This window comes from Chiloscyllium punctatum, chromosome 1, assembly GCF_047496795.1.
Source record: "Chiloscyllium punctatum isolate Juve2018m chromosome 1, sChiPun1.3, whole genome shotgun sequence".
Taxonomy (NCBI): Eukaryota; Metazoa; Chordata; class Chondrichthyes; order Orectolobiformes; family Hemiscylliidae; genus Chiloscyllium; species Chiloscyllium punctatum.
The window spans coordinates 67,236,986-67,255,032 of NC_092739.1; the positions used below are offsets into that span (position 1 = coordinate 67,236,986).

The following is an 18,047-nucleotide window of genomic DNA, read 5'->3' on the forward strand; positions in this document are numbered from 1 at the left end:
GTCACTTACTACTTGGAAGTTGCAAAGCTAGGCGACATTGAGTAACAAGGGAATCACCAAGTGCAAGTACACTAATTGATAAACATTGCTGACCAATAGCACAAGATAATAGAAAATGCAAACCAAGTTTTATTTCAAGAAAGTGATAGAATTTAAAATAGGAAGTAGCAAGTTATGTTAAACCTGTATTGAATCTTGGTCAGACCACACTTATAAGGTGAGTAGAAATGCATGCAATATTCAAGTATACGGTTCAAGGATGATATCAGAAATGCATGGAGGAACAGGTGAAATCATTCTGCTCTAGAAAAAGGTGGCCCTAATAGAAGCTTTTAATACTACAAGATTGTTACCAAGAAATCCCACACGGAATTGGTGCCAAACCCACAGCATTTTGTATTGCTCAACTTCCACTCTACTCATAGACATATTTACAGCTCATTCATAGGGTTCTTATCATTAATCACATAACCTGACAATGAAAAGGATCACACAGAGCAGGAAAGAACGTATGTAAAGGAAAAGTGTTTCTTTTTTAAAAACTTGTTTTACTTCAAGTCAGAAATTTTTGATTTGATTTGATTTATTACTCCTTCACGTGTACAGAGTGAAAACAGTTGTCTTACATGCTTTACAAGCAGATTGTACTACACAAGTGCATCAGGATAACAGAAGAGTGCTGGATACAGAGTTACTGCTGCCGAGAAGGTGCATAGAGACATCAACATTAACATTTATGAGGTCAATTCAGAAGTCTGATAATAGCAGGGATGAAGCTGTTCTTGAATCTATTTGTACAGATATTCAAACTTTTATATCTTCCGCCCTGTGGGAGAGATACTAAGTATAAAGTGGAAGTATTTTTAATGAGCTGCTCCAGAGCCATATTTCTGCTGTAGCAGGCTTATTAGCAGCAAACATGGAAGAAAACCAGTCTGTGGAGGAACTGTGGCAGTCTGCAAGCCAACTCTGGGAAAAGCAAGCTGTAACTGAGATTCTAACTTAAGGTGAAAGGGAAGTTCAGAGTTGCACTGTGAATCATAGACTTTCTACTGTGCAGAATGAGGACATTTTGCTCATCAAATCTGAACCAACCCTCCAAAGAGCATCCCACACAGACTCACCTAAACTCCGTAACCCTGAATAGGGTTTTTACCATGGCTAACACATTTAACCTGCAATCCATGGACGCGATAGGGTAACTGTGTTTTTTAAAAACACACCCAATCCACCTAATCTGCACATCTTTGAACTGTGGGAGGAAACCCATACAGACGTGGGGAGAATGTGCAAACTCCACACGGACAGTCACCCAAGATGGGAATCAAACCTGGGTCCCTGGTGTTGAGGCAGCAGTGGTAACCACTGTGCCACCCAAGTGGGGAGAAGGCAATAAAAGTAAGAGGGCAGAAAGGAAATCAGGCTATGACAAAGAGGAAGGGAATCATAGACAAGCCACTGGATCACTCCCACTAACTTTGTATTTCCCAAAAACCTTTGGCATTGATCAGAATTACAGCATTCCCTTATGGTCAGTAAGGACACTACAACTGGGTAATTGGAGAATCTGGGTGCTTGATTAGTTTGAACTCTGCACTTCCATGCTGATAACAGTATGGGAATTTATGCGCGAAAGAATTCATTTTTTTAAAAAAAAATTGCCTTTATGAAATTGTATTTAAATTTCTCCAGTAACATTAAAAAGAACTACACCAAAAGTTGGATAACCGTTCTGATGGAAACTTTTGGAGGGCAAAGCTCCACTGATTATTTTCTTGAAATTAAAAGGAGCAGAGTACGACAAACAAAACAGGTAGGAGAGGGAAAGGGCATAGTAAAAAGCAGGATGGCAATGTGGCATAGAATGGGAGAGATTATATTACATTTATTATTGTCACACATATGCAGATACAGTGAAAAATATTGTCTTGAGTGCTAACCGGACAAATCATTCCTTATATAAATACATAATACAACAGAATGCACAATAAGGTGTTATAGCAATTAAGAAGGTGCAAAGAAAGATCAAGTCTAATATACAAAAGGTCCATTCGTAAGTCTGATAACTGCGAGGAAGTAGCTGTTCTAAAACCTGTTGGTACATGTTTTCAAACTTATATCTTCTGCCCAATAGAAAAGAGTATAGCTGGAGTGGGACAAGTCTTTGATTATGTTGGCTGCTTTCCTGAGACAGCAGGAAGTGTAGATGGAGTCAATGGAGAGGCGACTGGTTTTCATGATGGACTGGGCTGTGTTCACAATTCTCTGTAATTTCTTGCGATCTTGAGCAGAGCATTTGCCATACCAAGCTGTGATGCATCTGAATAGGATGCATTCTATGTGCATTGGTTAGAGGTAAAAGGAGGTGGTTGAGAAAACAGATTGAAAGGAGGGAGGAGGGAGTGCAGGTAAAGGATATCAGCATATTTTGTATAATTGTTACAAGATACTGAATATTTTTCAAAATTTACCAAATACATTAAAGAAAAAAATAGAACCACAAATGTAGACCTGGACTTTCAAAATTGGGGTAACTTATGAGCCCATCTTTCAGTGGAGTATTTCTGGGCTAATCTCCTATCAGTTTCACAACGCTGATTTTCTCAAGTCAAAAGGTTTCAAGTGACTGCAGTTTCAGGTAGTGTAACTTTAAGAAAGGTCTGGATAGCAGAGACTTCTACTTAGAGAAAGATAATTGAAAATATTCCATCAGTGACTTTGAATTTTCTTCGGAAAAAATGTCATTATTAGGGCTATTGCATACATTATGGGTGAGTGGACATGGACATGATGTAATATGGGTGGGTTGAGGGAACTTGGATGGTGCATGGAGAATGTTAAGGCTGGAGGATCTCTGTCCCAGTTAGAAAAAACGAAGTCCTATTACATGAAGTTAAAAATCACACAACACCAGGTTATAGTTCAACAGGTTTATTTGGAAGCACTAGCTTTCGGAGCGCTGCTCCTTCATCTGGTTGCAATAAACCTGATGGACTATAACCTAGTGTTGTATGATTTTATACACCCTAGTCCAACACTGGCATCTCCAAATCACTATTACAAGAACACCCTCTGCCTCTGAACTTTCTCCCATATCAGCTGGCCCAACTCTGGTTTGTACTTGCATCCTTCCCTGCCAAGAATCAAAATTCCATCTTTCCTGGCATTTCCCCCTGAAGCAGGTTTGTCAAGTTTGAACTATTCCAACTCCTGCTACCAAGCCATGTTTATAATTGATTGAAATGGAAACCAGCTCAGTGAACTTTATAAACGGTTTAACCTTATATGGCATAATAGGCTAAAATATAATACCAAACTAATGCATTTCTTCTACATTGTCAAAAATCACAATTTGGATTAAAATGTTTAGCTTCCAGACTTCCTGACATGATTCATTTGTATGAATAAAATAATAGACTTTATTGAAAAGAATGAACATGATTAAGCAGTGGGAAATAGTAATTTAATAATCACCAAAAGTAGTCTAATTATTTATTTCAATCAATACCTTCTATTTCCATTCATAGAAAACAAAAGCAATCTTTATTTCCATATTTATAACCATTTAATATTGAACAAAAAAGTGCATAGTAAAAGCCATTTTCCCAATAATAATGCTTAAAACTTTGAACAGCACTAATTACAATACTACAGCAAGGATCAAGCAAGCAGTCAATGTTAACAATTACATGATATCATCTTTTGGCATGTTTAGAATTCTAAATTACATATTTCCACTGTGAAAGAATCAATCCTCCTGTAACAATTGATAGCAGTAAGACAGTATTGGATACATTACAACTTTTAATTTAAGGAAGGCTTCCCCAAAGGTACTATCACCTTGTTCTTCTGTGTTGATCTTCACATCTTTTATCTTAAAAAACAGGCAGTCAAGTTGCCCATTCATGTGTGGATTTTCAGTGTTATGAAAAAAGGTGTAGAGTATCCCATCCTTCCAACTTTTATCTGTCTTGTTATGGCCTGTGTTTGGTTCTTAGTTCTCGATCTCTCATATGGAGTTATAAAAGAGATTCTTCAAACCGATTGTGCATTTTCTGGTTTTTTTGGAATCCTACCATAATATTTTGATGAGATGACATAGCTACCCATTAAAATGTTATCAACTATAAGTCTCAGTACAAGTTTACAGATAGTGCACAATACACAGACATGAAAAAGAGGGTCAATCATAGACCTGAATCATGGAATAAAATAGTTCAGTGAAAATAATCAAATTAAGTGTTTTCCATTAAAAGTTGCCATTGAAATTGAACCAAAACAAGATATTAGAAACAAAATGACTTTCATGTACAGAGACAGCATCATTCTCTGTATTAAACTAAATTGGAGTTTTTCTGAGTAAAATGAAGAAACATTTATCTCAGAAATTTATTGAAAATTATGTTATGGTAATCTAGAGTTTGATATCTGTCACACCATTCAAACTAACAGACAGAAACATTTATATAAACTGAGAAATCTCCTCCCAGTACAAACTAAATTACACTGTGGAACAAAAGAATTATGAGATTTTAGGTGGGAATTCATGACATGAACAGCTGACCCTTGGGGAAATAAGTTATTTTAAAAATAATTCAACAGCAGATTCTCTTTAAAACATGAAGCAGCATGAATTTGATATGTCTGGAAGATCTGTTAAACTCATGGGACCAAAATACAAAATAAATGGTTAGTAGTATTTTCTTAAGATATTGACACAATCAAAATGGTTTCATTTTCATAATTTAGCACGCATTCCTATACTGATAAATTGTGAGGTTACATTTACTTTGTTTCCACTTCTTATAATGTACAAAGCATGGAACTGAGCACATTCAAACAGGAATTTACATCTGTTTTTAAATTCTCCAATAGAAACCATTATTCACACAAGGATCACTCAGCTTACTTCTTAGATTAGATTACTTAGTGTGGAAACAGGCACTTTGGACCAACAAGTCCACACTGACCTGCCGAAGCGCAACCCACCCGTACCCCTACATTTACCCCTTCACCAATACTACGGGCAATTTAGCATGGCCAATTCACCTGACCTGCACATCTTTTGACTGTGGGAGGAAACTGAAGCACCTGGAGGAAACCCACACAGACACAGGGAGAATGTGCAAACTCCACACAGTCAGTTGCCTGTGAGGCAGCAGTGCTAACCATTGTGCCACCATGCCGCCCATATTATAAAGGTTGAAAAAGATCTATTTCCATATTTCCAGAAAGTTTGATCCTCAGCTAAGATACATAATTATTCTGGTAAAAAGTGGCCAAAGTCAGTGACTCCTTACCTGTCTCCTTTTAAGAAGTCACTGCACTATGTATACAACAATGGTTCTACCTCAGGCAAGTCATGAATTTGGTCTTTAATTTAGAATCCACCAATTAATAAATTACATGTTTGCTACAAATTACAAAAGTAAACGAACTTGAACTCCTCAGATGTAATGTGAATGAATGGTTCATGTATCATGAATTACTCTATTGAAGGGTTTTAATAAATTGGAGATACCCCTTTGTTACAAGGAAAATAATAACTGGTTATAACCAGTGTTGGGTGCAGATTGATTGCTGGTAAGTGTTCTGAATAAAATTTGTTTACAATGCGTTTCTACTCATCTCTCAACCTATTTAACTTACTGTAGATTAAATACTGTCACAAAGTAATTTTATTTTGAATAAGCTGTGTATTCAAACACAGAGAGAGATATGAGTTTATATTTACTTCAAATATGATCATTCATTTGAAATGTAGAATGATAGGACAAAAGCAACCTGAACTACCATCGGTTTAGCTTTTTTCCAATTTCATTCTCTCATTCAGGTTTTGATCCATCTGATTTAACATGGTTAGTTTGGTGGCAATTCAACCGCAGGGAACTTCATAGCTGGGTTCAATGTTATCAACATCTGTACACACGAAATTCCTTTAAGCAAGTTTGAGATAAAAACTTCCTTTCTCTTCACTTTAAATTTCATGCCTAAACCAGTTACTGCAGCACAGACCAAAGGGCAAACATAGGACTTGTAAATCTGAAATTTTAAAAATGTCAACCAAAATCAGAAGGTTTAAGCAGCATCTGTGGAGACAGAAACAGAGTTAATGATTCAAGATATGATCTTGCTTCCAAACTGAAGGAGGCAGAAAGAGTGATGGGCTTTATGCTCTAGAAAGAGAACTAGCAGTAAAACGAGGAGATAATAAGGCTGTCAGAGAAAAAGGTAAAGGGAAAATGATAGTACTAAAGAGATATAGATGACGATTAAGTGTTAGTGGCAGAAACAGATCAGCTTTACTGACAGCAAACCCATGTTAACAAGAAGTGTGTAGATAATCTAATCAAAATGGAGGACAGAATTGAATGCATTGTTGAATCCTGAAAGCTATAAAGCACTGAAGTAGAAAATAAGGTGCCATCTTTTCAAATCCATGGGTCTTTCCTATCCAATTGTAGTTGTAACACTTGTCCTCTTTTCCTCCTTCCTTGTCACTGTCCAGGGTCCCAAAGATACCTTCCAGATGAAGCAGCTTTTTACTTGTACTTCAATCTAGTTTATTGTATTCACAGCTGACAATGCAGGCTGCTCAACACTGGTAAGAACACATGCAGACTGGGTGACTACTTTGTAAAACACATCTGTTCTGTCTACAAGAATGACCCCTACTTTTCAATCGTTTGTCACTTCTATATGTCACCTTGCTTGCTTCTGTTTTGCGCCTCCTGCAGTGGTTCAGTAAAGCCTCATGCAAGCTGGAGTACATCATCTCATTTTCCAATTAGGTACTTTACAAGCATCAGGCCTCAACAACTTCAGACCACAAACTCTGTTCTCCATTTACCTCCACTCCCTGTTATGGGTTTTCTCAGAACTAATCAATTTTCTGCCATTAATACCTACTATTCATTTATATCACATCTCTACCATTACTAGCAGACATTTTGCATCTTGCGGAGGGATATCTTTACCATTTGTTCTACTGGCTCCTCCCTACCCCTTTCTATAGTACAAACTCATGACTTTTCCCTCACTTCTGAAGGAGAGTCCTATTCAACTTGAAATAACTCTTTCTCTCTCCATGAACATTGCTAGATCTGCTGCATTTCTCTAGTACTTTATTTTCATTTCAAATCTCCAGCATTTGCAGTATTATGCTTTTACTCTGGTAATCTGTATGTCTCACACACAGTCCCTTTTCCTGAAGAAGGGCTTATGCCCGAAACATCGATTCTCCTGCTCCTTGGATGCTGCCTGACCTGCTGCGCTTTTCCAGCAACACATTTTTCAGCTCTGATCACCAGCATCTGTAGTCCTCACTTTCTCCTAGTCCCTTTCAGGTCATCAATACAACTGACTACCAGATGTGGTAGTACCAACACTTCCTGTAAAAACTGACACTTTTAAACTTGTGTATGAAGTAATTCAATAGAATGTTAAAAAAAAATCACAAACATCAAATGGAGAAAACTATACATAACACACAACCTGGCACCATGCTAATATGAATCTTATGGTTGTGGACTATGTCTGGAATAAGCAATCTTCCAATTGAACATGACAAATTGGCAGCAGTTACTCAATGGTGTTGGCACTGGAATCTTAACAAAGGTAGGCAGAAGATCCTCATGATAGACAGTTATTGTGAGATTTTAAAAAAATAATACATTTGCAATATAGGTTGGCACCAAGACAATTGTAACTATACTGACCTCAGAATACCAGAACATTTAATTTAAGCATACTGATAAACTTGAAAGTGGGGCAGGGTGGGTGGGGAGGTCTGGAATGTACTGCATCATACAGGAAAGTAATAAAAATGTTCAAGTAGTCTCCAAGTATAACTGTTACAAAAGGATTGTTGGATAGAGATCTCAAAGGAGGTAAAAGATCTACTGTTATTAAAAACTTAAAAGGAACAACCAAAACAAAAGTTTTAGTTAGTAATGCTCAACCGGCTTACCCACCCTCCACACCCTCTAACCCCATAATCACTTAAATGCTGACACACATACAAGTTAACAGTTTAATGTTACTGGGGCCACAAACATCTGGTTTGCTTGGTCCTGTTTGTGTTATGTGATGGTCCAGTGCCAGATGTGCACATATCTCACTGTCCCTGTGCAATTCAAAGGAAAAATCATCTGCACTGTCCTCAATCGGGTAAAAATCAGCTATTCTGTAAGAATACTGAACCAGCATTCAAAGTTGCTTTTGTAAAAGGAAATGACTTCATTAGTTTCAAATATATAAATTTGAATTTGTAAGTGGTACAATTCACTATTCAACTGTTAAGATCAATGTTCTATATCTAGTACTTAAGAAAATATCAGTAAAATATAAGTAAACTAATAAAAATTTGAGAGTTATTCAGGCCACAGTCAATGATTTGGTCATTGGTTTCTTGACTGAATTGCAGGATATGCACAAAGTTAATCCACTGGTGGAGCAGGGGGATCTTGTCTTGGATTCTGGAAAATAAATTGAATTGCATTATTTACACATCCTCAGCAATATTGGCTTATTTGACCATTTTTAATAGTATATACTACCAACATTCAAATGGTTCCAAAAATACACGATCAGACAGCAAAATGTTGCAATATAAATTTGGAATTAATATTGTTTACCTCATCACTAGAATGCTGCAGGGTAAATAAATAGAAAACATTTGACAAGTGCTCCAAAATACCATTGCAAATCTCAGATTTTTGAAGTAGTATGTGCAGCATTGATTAATTTTGAAAAAAAAAACAGGTTGCAGCAGTCATGAATCAATGAAACAAGACCAACCTACAGGTCATTGAAACACACAAAACAGGAATGTGGGCAACATGATGGATTAAAATGCATGTTTTTAAAAAACGGCATGCTCTGACAGTGGTGGCTCATAGCAGCATTGGTACAATTTAAATATGCAAAGAGAAATCTTGCCCCCTGTAAAACTGACTAAATTTGGATACAAGTATATATGGGGAACACAAAAGTTTATTTTGCTCATACAATGCGGAAATATGAGAAGAAAGACTAGCCTCTATATAAGTGTCTTTCACAACTACAGGATGAGCCTAAACCTTCTTCAGACAATGAAATACTTCTGGTCGGTGCTGCAATTCAAGAAAAACAGCAGCCAATTTCCACAGCAAAACCCTGTTGGGATGCTATAATATCTAGCTAATCTGTTTATGTGACATTAATCGGGAGATAAACATTGCCCAAGACTCTGTCATGAGATCCAACTGAAAAGAAAAGATGGAGTCTTAGTTTAATATGTTATCTAATGTCCTCAATTTCTGTCCTCAAATCCTTGAAGTGACGATTTCATGATTCGAGTGTGAATGTTCCTGGAAATTGGTCAGCATGAGTAAGCAGGAGCAGAACTCGAATGAAACGTTAATTTTCCAAGTGCATCCAAGCATCATAATTGTGAGCTTTGCTTGCCCCTCCCAAATGGTACACTGCATTTCAATTTCTGGAACCTATTGTGGGCATCAACCAATATTCCAGCTAGTCAATTTTGTTTCACTCAACAAATAGTTAACTCCCCATTGGAAGCTTTTAATGACACAAAGTAACTGATTTTCTTTTCACATGGACACTTGAGCATCTTTGTGAATTTGGCCATACACAGTGGAAGCAGAATCTTTAAATATTTTCAAGGCAGAAATTGACAGATTTTTGATCCCAAGAGGATGAAACATTATCAGGGATTTGCAGGAATGTAGAGTTCAGATCAGCAAGGATCTTAGTGAACAGCAGAGCAGGCTGGAAGGACTGAGTGGTCTACTCTTGCTCATCTATCATCTACCTTGCCCATCATTTTAGGTGCAGAGTTTGTAGTTGCTTTTGCTTCAGACCTGAAAATGGCAATAAACAAATTCCCAAATATATCTTTCAAAAGGAATCTCAATTCAACAATTACATGCAAGTCTTTTTAATTCCCGGTAGATTCAGAAACACTGCCACTGGAATAACTTAGATCATGAAATAATGGGCGCATTCTGGAAAACCTGATGTCACACATAGGATGCAACTGAAAATTTGGGTAAGTTACAAACATCACTATGTAGAATGAATAAGCAAAAGGTAACTTTGAGAAAGTAATCTGAACCAACTTACATTCTGTGGCCCATGTGATTTTCCACCTGTTTGATATCCTCTCAGACTAGCAGGTCTCATCAGGAATAAAACAAGGGCAATAATCACCCAAGCCATAATAATCATAGACAATGTTATTCCACTGTCATTGGAAGCATTTGGTCCAGGCACTATAGGAACAGAACAGATCAAATTACTGAGGAGAAAGTGAGGACTGCAGATGCTGGAGATCAGAGTTGAAAATGTGTTGCTGGAAAAGCGCTTTTCCAGCGCTTTTCCAGCAACACATTTTCAGATCAAATTACTGTACTATTTGACATAATGGGAGAATGTTCGACTTGATGAATCCATTTGGGTGCAACAGATTTTATGTCATACTCACTATTACTACATACTTAAGCCAAACAACATTATATTGGGTGGGGGTGTAAAGAAGTTTTCCACCTGACTCTCTACGTTTCCTGCTAAACATGCCTAGTTAAAATTGCTGTTTTGAAAAGTAGATATTGGGTCTTTAGGAGCATGCCAATGTCAAGCAGGCAGTTTCCAACTCTTTTTTTTGTTTATAAAAACAATGGGAGGAATTCCATCAGCAAACATCTACTCACTCACACCAAGTGAAACTGTAATGAAACTTGTAGTTTTGTACACAAGTGGGCACATCCCATTATTACTAAAGAATATGGGGGAGGAATTAAGTACCATCACTACCACTAGGGAAGTAGCAGTAGATAAACTATGGGGCTGGAGACAGATAAGTCCCCTGGTCCTAATGGCTTGCACCCGAGGATCCTAAAAGAAGTAGCTACTGAGATAATGTGTTGGTTGTAGGTTTCCAAATATCCTTGGATTCTGGAGAAGTACTGGAAGATTGGAAAACTGCCAACGTGACATCCTATTCAAAAAGTGAGGTAAAAAGAAGGCAACTAAGTTTATTAGTCTAACATCTATTGTTGAAAATAATGTTAGAATCAATTATTAAGGAAGTAACAGCATATTTGGAAATTAATCTATCAAGCAGAGTCAGCATTGCTTCACAAAAGGGAAATAGTGTCTGCCTAATTTATTAGTATTTTGAGGAAGCCTCAACCAGAGTGGATAAAAGGAAACCTGACTTATATTTGGTATCCAGAAGATGTTTGACATGGTTCCGGACAAAAGATTGAATCATAAGAAAAATGCCCATGGTGCTGGAGGTGGTATATTGGTGTGGATAGAGAATTGGCTAATTGACAGGAAATAGTGAGTGGAGATATGGGCTTTTTCCAGGTTGGCAATGAGATAACACAAGAGGGGTAACTACTGAGGTTCCACAAGGATCAAGTGCTGGGACCACAACTGTTTACAAATATATTAATGTTTTGAAGGGGGGAAGCAAATGTATTGCAGCCAAATTTGCAGACGGCACAAAAATGGTGGAAAGACAAGATTTGAGGGAGATACATACAGTTTACAGACAGATACTAATAGATTAAGTAAGTAGACAAATGGAGTATCATGTGGGAAAATGTAAAGTTGTTCATTTTGGAAGGAGAACAAGAGAACAGTATCAATTAAATGGAGAAAAACTGCAGAAAGCTGCTATACAAAGTGAGTTAGGGCTCCTTATGCCTGAAACACAAAAGCTAGCACACATGCAGTGGGTAATCATGAAGACTTATGGAATGTGAACCTTATTTCAAGGGGGTTGGAGTACAAGAGTAGGGAAGTCTTACTGAAACTGTACAAGGCACTGCTGAGACTACATCTGGAGTGCCGGGAACAGTTTTGGTCTCTTTACTTAGGGGACAGATATTGTTTCATTGCAGACAGTTCAGAGAAGGTTCACTAGGATGATCCCTGGAATATATGCATAGTCTTATGAGCAAAGGTTAAACAGGTTGGGATTCTGTTCATTGAAATTTAACAGAATAGAAGAAGTGATCTAATCGAATCATATAGCATTCTTAAGGGACCAAAAGAGAAAATGCTGGAAAATCTCAGCAGGTCTGGCAACATCTGTAAGGAGAGAAAAGAGCTGACGTTTCGAGTCTAACTGACCCTTTGTCAAAGCTTAAGGGGTTTGGCAGGGTAAATGTAAGAGGCCATTTCCCTCAGGAGAATTTAGGACGAGAAAGCATAGTCTCAGAACAAAAGTTGCTAATTTAAGACTGAGACAAGAAGCAATTTCTTCTGGGGTTTTAATGTCTTTGGAGGTCCTTGCCACAGAGAGCTGGGGGTCAGAGATATTGTACATTTAAGGCTGAGATGAATAGATTTTTGATCAGTAGGCAAATTAAGAGTTGTGGAGAAAACATAGGAAAATGGATGCAAGAAATATTAGATCGACCATGAACCTAATAAGTGGTGGAGTAGGTGTGAGCAGCCATTGACAGTCTACTTAAGTTCCTATTTCTTATGGTCTTATTGACAGTGAGCAGCAATTAGTGTATGTTGCAAAGATCTGGTGAAACCCAGAGATCCATTTAGAAAAATATCAAGGATATGTTCTTAAAAATGTGTTTTGTGATCAACAAAATGTGTTTGGACCTATGATGTAAAGGCCAAACTAATTGTAAACACCTTACTTTTTTATTTGTTTCGGTTTTGAATTTGGGCGCAGTTGGATTTTACAATGAAGAAGTGAAGAAGGAATCACTGTACATCTAATACACGATCAATGACAGATGAGAATACTTCATCAATCCCAAAGCTGTTCTGTAGAATGGACAAACAGGAGTAGTGGTTTTGGAATGGTAGGACATTCATTCCCTAATGCCTTGCAACCTCAACTGATAAGCCTTGTTAGTGTTATGACATGGAGATGGACTCCTCTGTTAACTAAACCAAATACTTCAGAAAAGTTCACCTTGCCTTGTAATCTATTAAAATTTGAGTGATAGAGAGCTCCAAAATTCCATAATTTAAAGAAAATAACATCATTTTTTATTTTAAAAGTGAACATTAAACAACAATTCACAACTATAAGTCCCCCCTTTCTCTTAACCGCTTAGTATCTGCCTCCTTAGTATCTGTCTTTCCTCTTCCAGCTGAGGATCTCCTCAGGTCATCATCTTTCATTTTACTGCAAGTATGTTTCATTTGAAAAATTACCTTTGATAGAGCGTGTTTCCTAATTTCTTGGAGAGTAAAATGTTAGCTCTCCATGCGTTTCTCTCGCAACTGTGATTGCTCTGACCAATTTTCAAGAATGTTCACATTTTATACCCCCCCCACAACAGATCGCCTCATTGGTTTGATGTTGGCAAAACAAATTCAAAGTCTGTTGGGTTTTAGTATCTTGGGGAATAATTTCAACTGATTAGTTAAATTCGAATTGTTGCCAAAACAGCAACCAAAACTCAGGTATCCATTTCACAGCCAAATGTTACATATTTTCAACTTTCCAGTACACTCTAGGACTGTCATGTAGTCATATACACAGGTGCTTACAATCTTTCAGTTCAGTTCTCTCTCAAAGATACAGTACATGTTTTCAACTTCATAATATTAGTAACACTCTTTGTTCTTCCCTCAGGTTGATGGGGTGGGACTCTTTTTCCAAAGAATATGGTGACTCACACCCCCAGATCCCCTTTCTCCCCTAGAATCTCTCCTCCACTGTTCCCATGTTGACTTATCTTATTTTTGGGGGTTGGCAATCATCTCTGTCAATCCTCTTGGCCAATGAACACAGCCAGCTACTCCTAACACCAGGATGATAGTGGTCGCCTTGCCCTCCTTATCAGAGGGTTTGTTAACCATTCTTTTGCAGAACAAAACAAATTATTTTCCCAAATACTACACTATTGATAGAGTTTATATGACACCAGAAAAATTGTTGACACTTGCTCAATGGCATATCGTGACCTTGGAGATTTTTGTGATTCCTACCTTTGTTTATGCTAGAAACTTAGAAAGTCAGTTACTATAATAGCAATTAAATAAAATCTCATGCTATATAGCAAATACTAAGGAAATTTAGATTTAAAGGAATCCTAGTTTCCAAACCAACAACCGAACTCAGTGGAGAATGTGCTGACACTGGCCCATAGCTAATACAGAGCCACTGTACTCTAAACTTTGTGTCTTTCAATGTAGATTATACTAAAGACAGTTATCTCTAAAGATCTCTCAAATTCTGTTGTACAAAAAAAACCTGTGCCAAAACAATTCCTTATTTGTCAAAAATTGCTATCCTCAATTCTTCCAACTATTAACTTTATTGCAAACAGTGGGGAAAGAATCAAGTCAGCATATCAGTAAGTACAATGCATTAATGATTAATTTTTACCTCTTACTCCTTAAACAAGCTAATGTCCAGACTGTATGCAAAACCATTAAGCACAGTGCAAAATAACTGCATTTCATATTAGAAGCCCAAGGTGCACAGCACCTAAAGTTGTTGTCATAACTACATCATTAGTGCTAGTATAAATCATTTAAATTTACAAATAAACCAAATGAGCATAAATACCGAAAGATGAAAAAAACACAGGAAATTCAATTTAATGCATAGGTGGTCTCTATTTAGTCTTGAGTAGAAAAAACATTTGTTACAGATGCACTCTCAGAATTCAGGTTAGATACTTTACATTTTTTAGGTAAATTGTTTCCATTTGTGCTCTGGCAAGTTCCAAGGGTACATGACAAGGTGAACGCTGAGATGATGCCTCACCCTCAAACACAGAGGACTCCCATTTAAGATGGAAATGAGAATTTTTTTCTCCAATGCTCATTGATATTGAATTTCTCTTCCCCAGAGGCAGGTCAATGAATGTGTTTGAGACAATGTTAAATAGAGTCTTAATTATTAGGCAAGTCAAAGATTATAGACAGTAGACAAGAAAGTAGAGTTGAGATCACAATCAGGCATGACCTTATCAAATGCCACAGCAGGTTCGTGAACTGACAGACAATCAAGAAACTGCCATGCACTCCTTTGCTACTTGAGCAGTAGAAATGATCTGTATCACAATTCCCTAATTGTCAAGAATGATTCCCAAACATTTACATGTCTGGATTTCAAGAAACAAACAGAAATACAACTGCTTTCCCACATCTGCATTAATTTTCTGAAGTTCCTTACATGGAGAGGACAGTTCAGGAGAGAGAGAGAGATAGCGAGTGAGAGAACCTGCACAGTTACTGCTTTTACTGTTTTGAATTCATGTATTGCTGGACATCGGAATGCGTCTGGGTAAATTAACCAATAGTGAAATTCACAACTAATCTTGGAGGAACCTATTTGGGCAAAGTTCACAGCACAGAATCAGGTAAGTTAATCGTTGTTTTAAGTTGTCCAACAGAAAGGCTGCAATAGTCATTAGAGTGGGTTCTTTCTTGATTATATGTTTTTGGAGATATGTCTCTTGATTAAACTTAAAATATAAGCCATAACTATTCATTTAACCTGGGGCAGTGTTTGTAGAGGAATAAGACGGTGTTATTTTCTGGGTCTGTAGACCGTGAAGGAGCAAAAATGGCCTTTAGTACAGTGATATGTACTTCTTGTCAGATGAGGGAGTTTAAAGAGAGTTTAAGGGTCACTGCAGATTATATCTGCCATAAATGCTGTATGATACAAATCTTATCAGATCAAATGGATCGGTTGGAGAGACAGAAGCAATGAGGAATTTGCAACAGCAACAGTGTGTGATGGATGGCAGTTATAGGAAGGGGGAAAGTCTCAGATACTATAACAAAGATGGGTTAACTCCAGGAAAGGTAACAGAGGTAGGCAGCTAGTGCAGGAGTCTTTTGTGGATATACCCATTTCAAACAGGTATACTGTTTTGGAAAATGTAGGGGGTGATGGATTCTCAGGGGAACGTAGCATGAACAGCTAAGTTTCGGGTATTCAGACTAGCTCTAATGCAACAAGGGGTACGTCGGCTTCCAAGATATCAATTGTGTTAGGGGATTCTATAGTCCGAGGTACAGACAGACGTTTCTGTGGCTAGCAGCGAAAAAGCAGAATGGTGTGTTGCTTCCCTGGTGCCAGGATCAAGGATGCCTCAGAGAGGGTGCAGAATGCTCTCACAGGGGAGAGGGGCTAGCAAGAAATCACTGTCCACATTGGAACCAGCGACAGAAGAAGGGAAAAAGTTGAGATTCTGAAGGGAGATTACAGAGAGTTAGGCAGAAATTTAAAAAGGAGGTTCTCGATAGTAGTAATATCTGATTATTCCCAGTGCTGCGAGCTAGTGAGGGCAGGAATAGGAGGATAGAGCAGATGAATGCATGGCTGAGGAGCTAGTGTATGGGAGAAGGATTCACATTTTTGGATAATTGGAATGTCTTTTGGGGTAGAAGTGACCTGTACAAGAAGGACGGTTTGCACCTAAATTGGAAGGGGACTAATATACTGGCAGGGAAATTTGCGAGTGTTGCTCGGGAGGTGAAGGGGGTGGGACCCAGGGAGACAGTGAGGAAAGAGATCAATCTGAGACTGGTACAGTTGAGAACAGAAACAAGTCAAACAGTCAGGGCAGGCAGGGACAAGGGAGGACTAATAAATTAAACTGCATTTATTTCAATGCAAGGGGTCTAACAGGGAAGGCAGATGAACTCAGGGCATAGTTAGGAACATGGGACTGGGATATCATAGCAATTATGGAAACATGGCTCAGGGATGGGCAGAACTGGCAGCTTAATGTTCCAGGATAGAAAGGGAGGCAAGAGAGGAGGGGAGTGGTATTTTTAAGGGATAGCATTACAGCTATGCTGAGGGAGGATATTCCTAGAAGTACATCCAGAGAAGTTATTTGGGTAGAACTGAGAAATAAGAAAGGGATGATCACCTCTGGGTGCTCCGGTTTCCTCCCACAGTCCAAAAATGTGTAGGTTAGATAAATTGGCCATGCTAAATTGCCCGTAGTGTTAGGTGAAAGGGTAAATGTAAGGGAATGGGTCTGGCTGGGTTGCTCTTCGGAGTGTCGGTGTGGACTTGTTGGGCCAAAGGGCCTGTTCCACACTGTAAGTAATCTAATCTAAAACCTTATCGGGATTGTATTATACACCCCCTAATAGTCAGAGGGAAATTGAGAAACAAACTTGTAAGGAGATCTCAGCTATCTCTAAGAAGAATAGGGTGGTTATAGTTGGGAATTTTAACTTTCCGAACATAGACTGGGACTGCCATAATGTTAAGGGTTTAGATGGAGAGGAATTTGTTAAGTGCGTACAAGACAATATTCTGATTCAGTATGTGGATGTACCTACTATAGAAGGTGCAAAACTTGACCCTACTCTTGGGAAATAAGGCAGGGCAGGTGACTGAGGTGTCAGTGGGGGAGCACTTTGGGGCCAGCGACCATAATTCTATTAGATTTTAAATAGTGTTGGAAAAGGATAGACCAGATCTAAAAGTTGAAGTTCTAAATTGGAGAAAGGCCAATTTTGACAGCATTGGGCAAGAACTTTTGAAAGCTGATTGGGGGCAGATGTTCACAGGTAAAGGGACGGCTGGAAAATGGGAAGCCTTCAGAAATGAGATAACGAGAATTCAGAGAAAGTATATTCCTGTCAGGGTGAAAAGAAACACTGGTAGGTATAGGGAATGCTGGATGACTAAAGAAATTAAGGGTTTGGTTAAGAAAAAGAAGGAAGCATATGTAAGGTATAGACATGATAGATCCAGTGAATCCTTAGAAGAATATAAAGGAAGTAGGAGTATATTTAAGAGGGAAATCAGGAGGGCAAAAAGGGGACATGAGATAGCTTTAGCAAGTAGAATTAAGGAGAATCCAAAGGGTTTTTACAAATACATTAATCTGTTTCCATGCTGTACATCTCTACGACTCTATGACAAAAGGGTAACTAGGGAGAGAATAGGGCCACTCAAAGATCAGCAAGGCGGCCTTTGTGTGGAGCCGCAGAAAATGGGGGAGATACTAAATGAGCATTTTGCATCAGTATTTACTGTGGAAAAGGATATGGAGGATCTAGACTGCAGGGAAATA

At 38.1% G+C, this 18,047-nt stretch overlaps 1 protein-coding gene across 2 annotated transcripts in view; it reads right to left on the reverse strand.

The window, feature by feature from the left end:
- Positions 1 to 3,441: 3,441 nt before the first annotated feature.
- smim14 (small integral membrane protein 14) overlaps positions 3,442 to 18,047 on the reverse strand; it is a 44,845-nt gene continuing 30,239 nt past the window's right edge. For both annotated transcript variants that reach the window (XM_072567814.1, XM_072567812.1), the window contains exons 4-5: positions 10,126 to 10,274; positions 3,442 to 8,477 (exon numbers count right to left, since the gene is read on the reverse strand). In XM_072567814.1, coding sequence (XP_072423915.1) covers positions 8,439 to 8,477; positions 10,126 to 10,274 — 188 coding nt within the window. In that variant the 3' untranslated portion in view covers positions 3,442 to 8,438. The remainder of the gene's footprint in view (positions 8,478 to 10,125; positions 10,275 to 18,047) is intronic.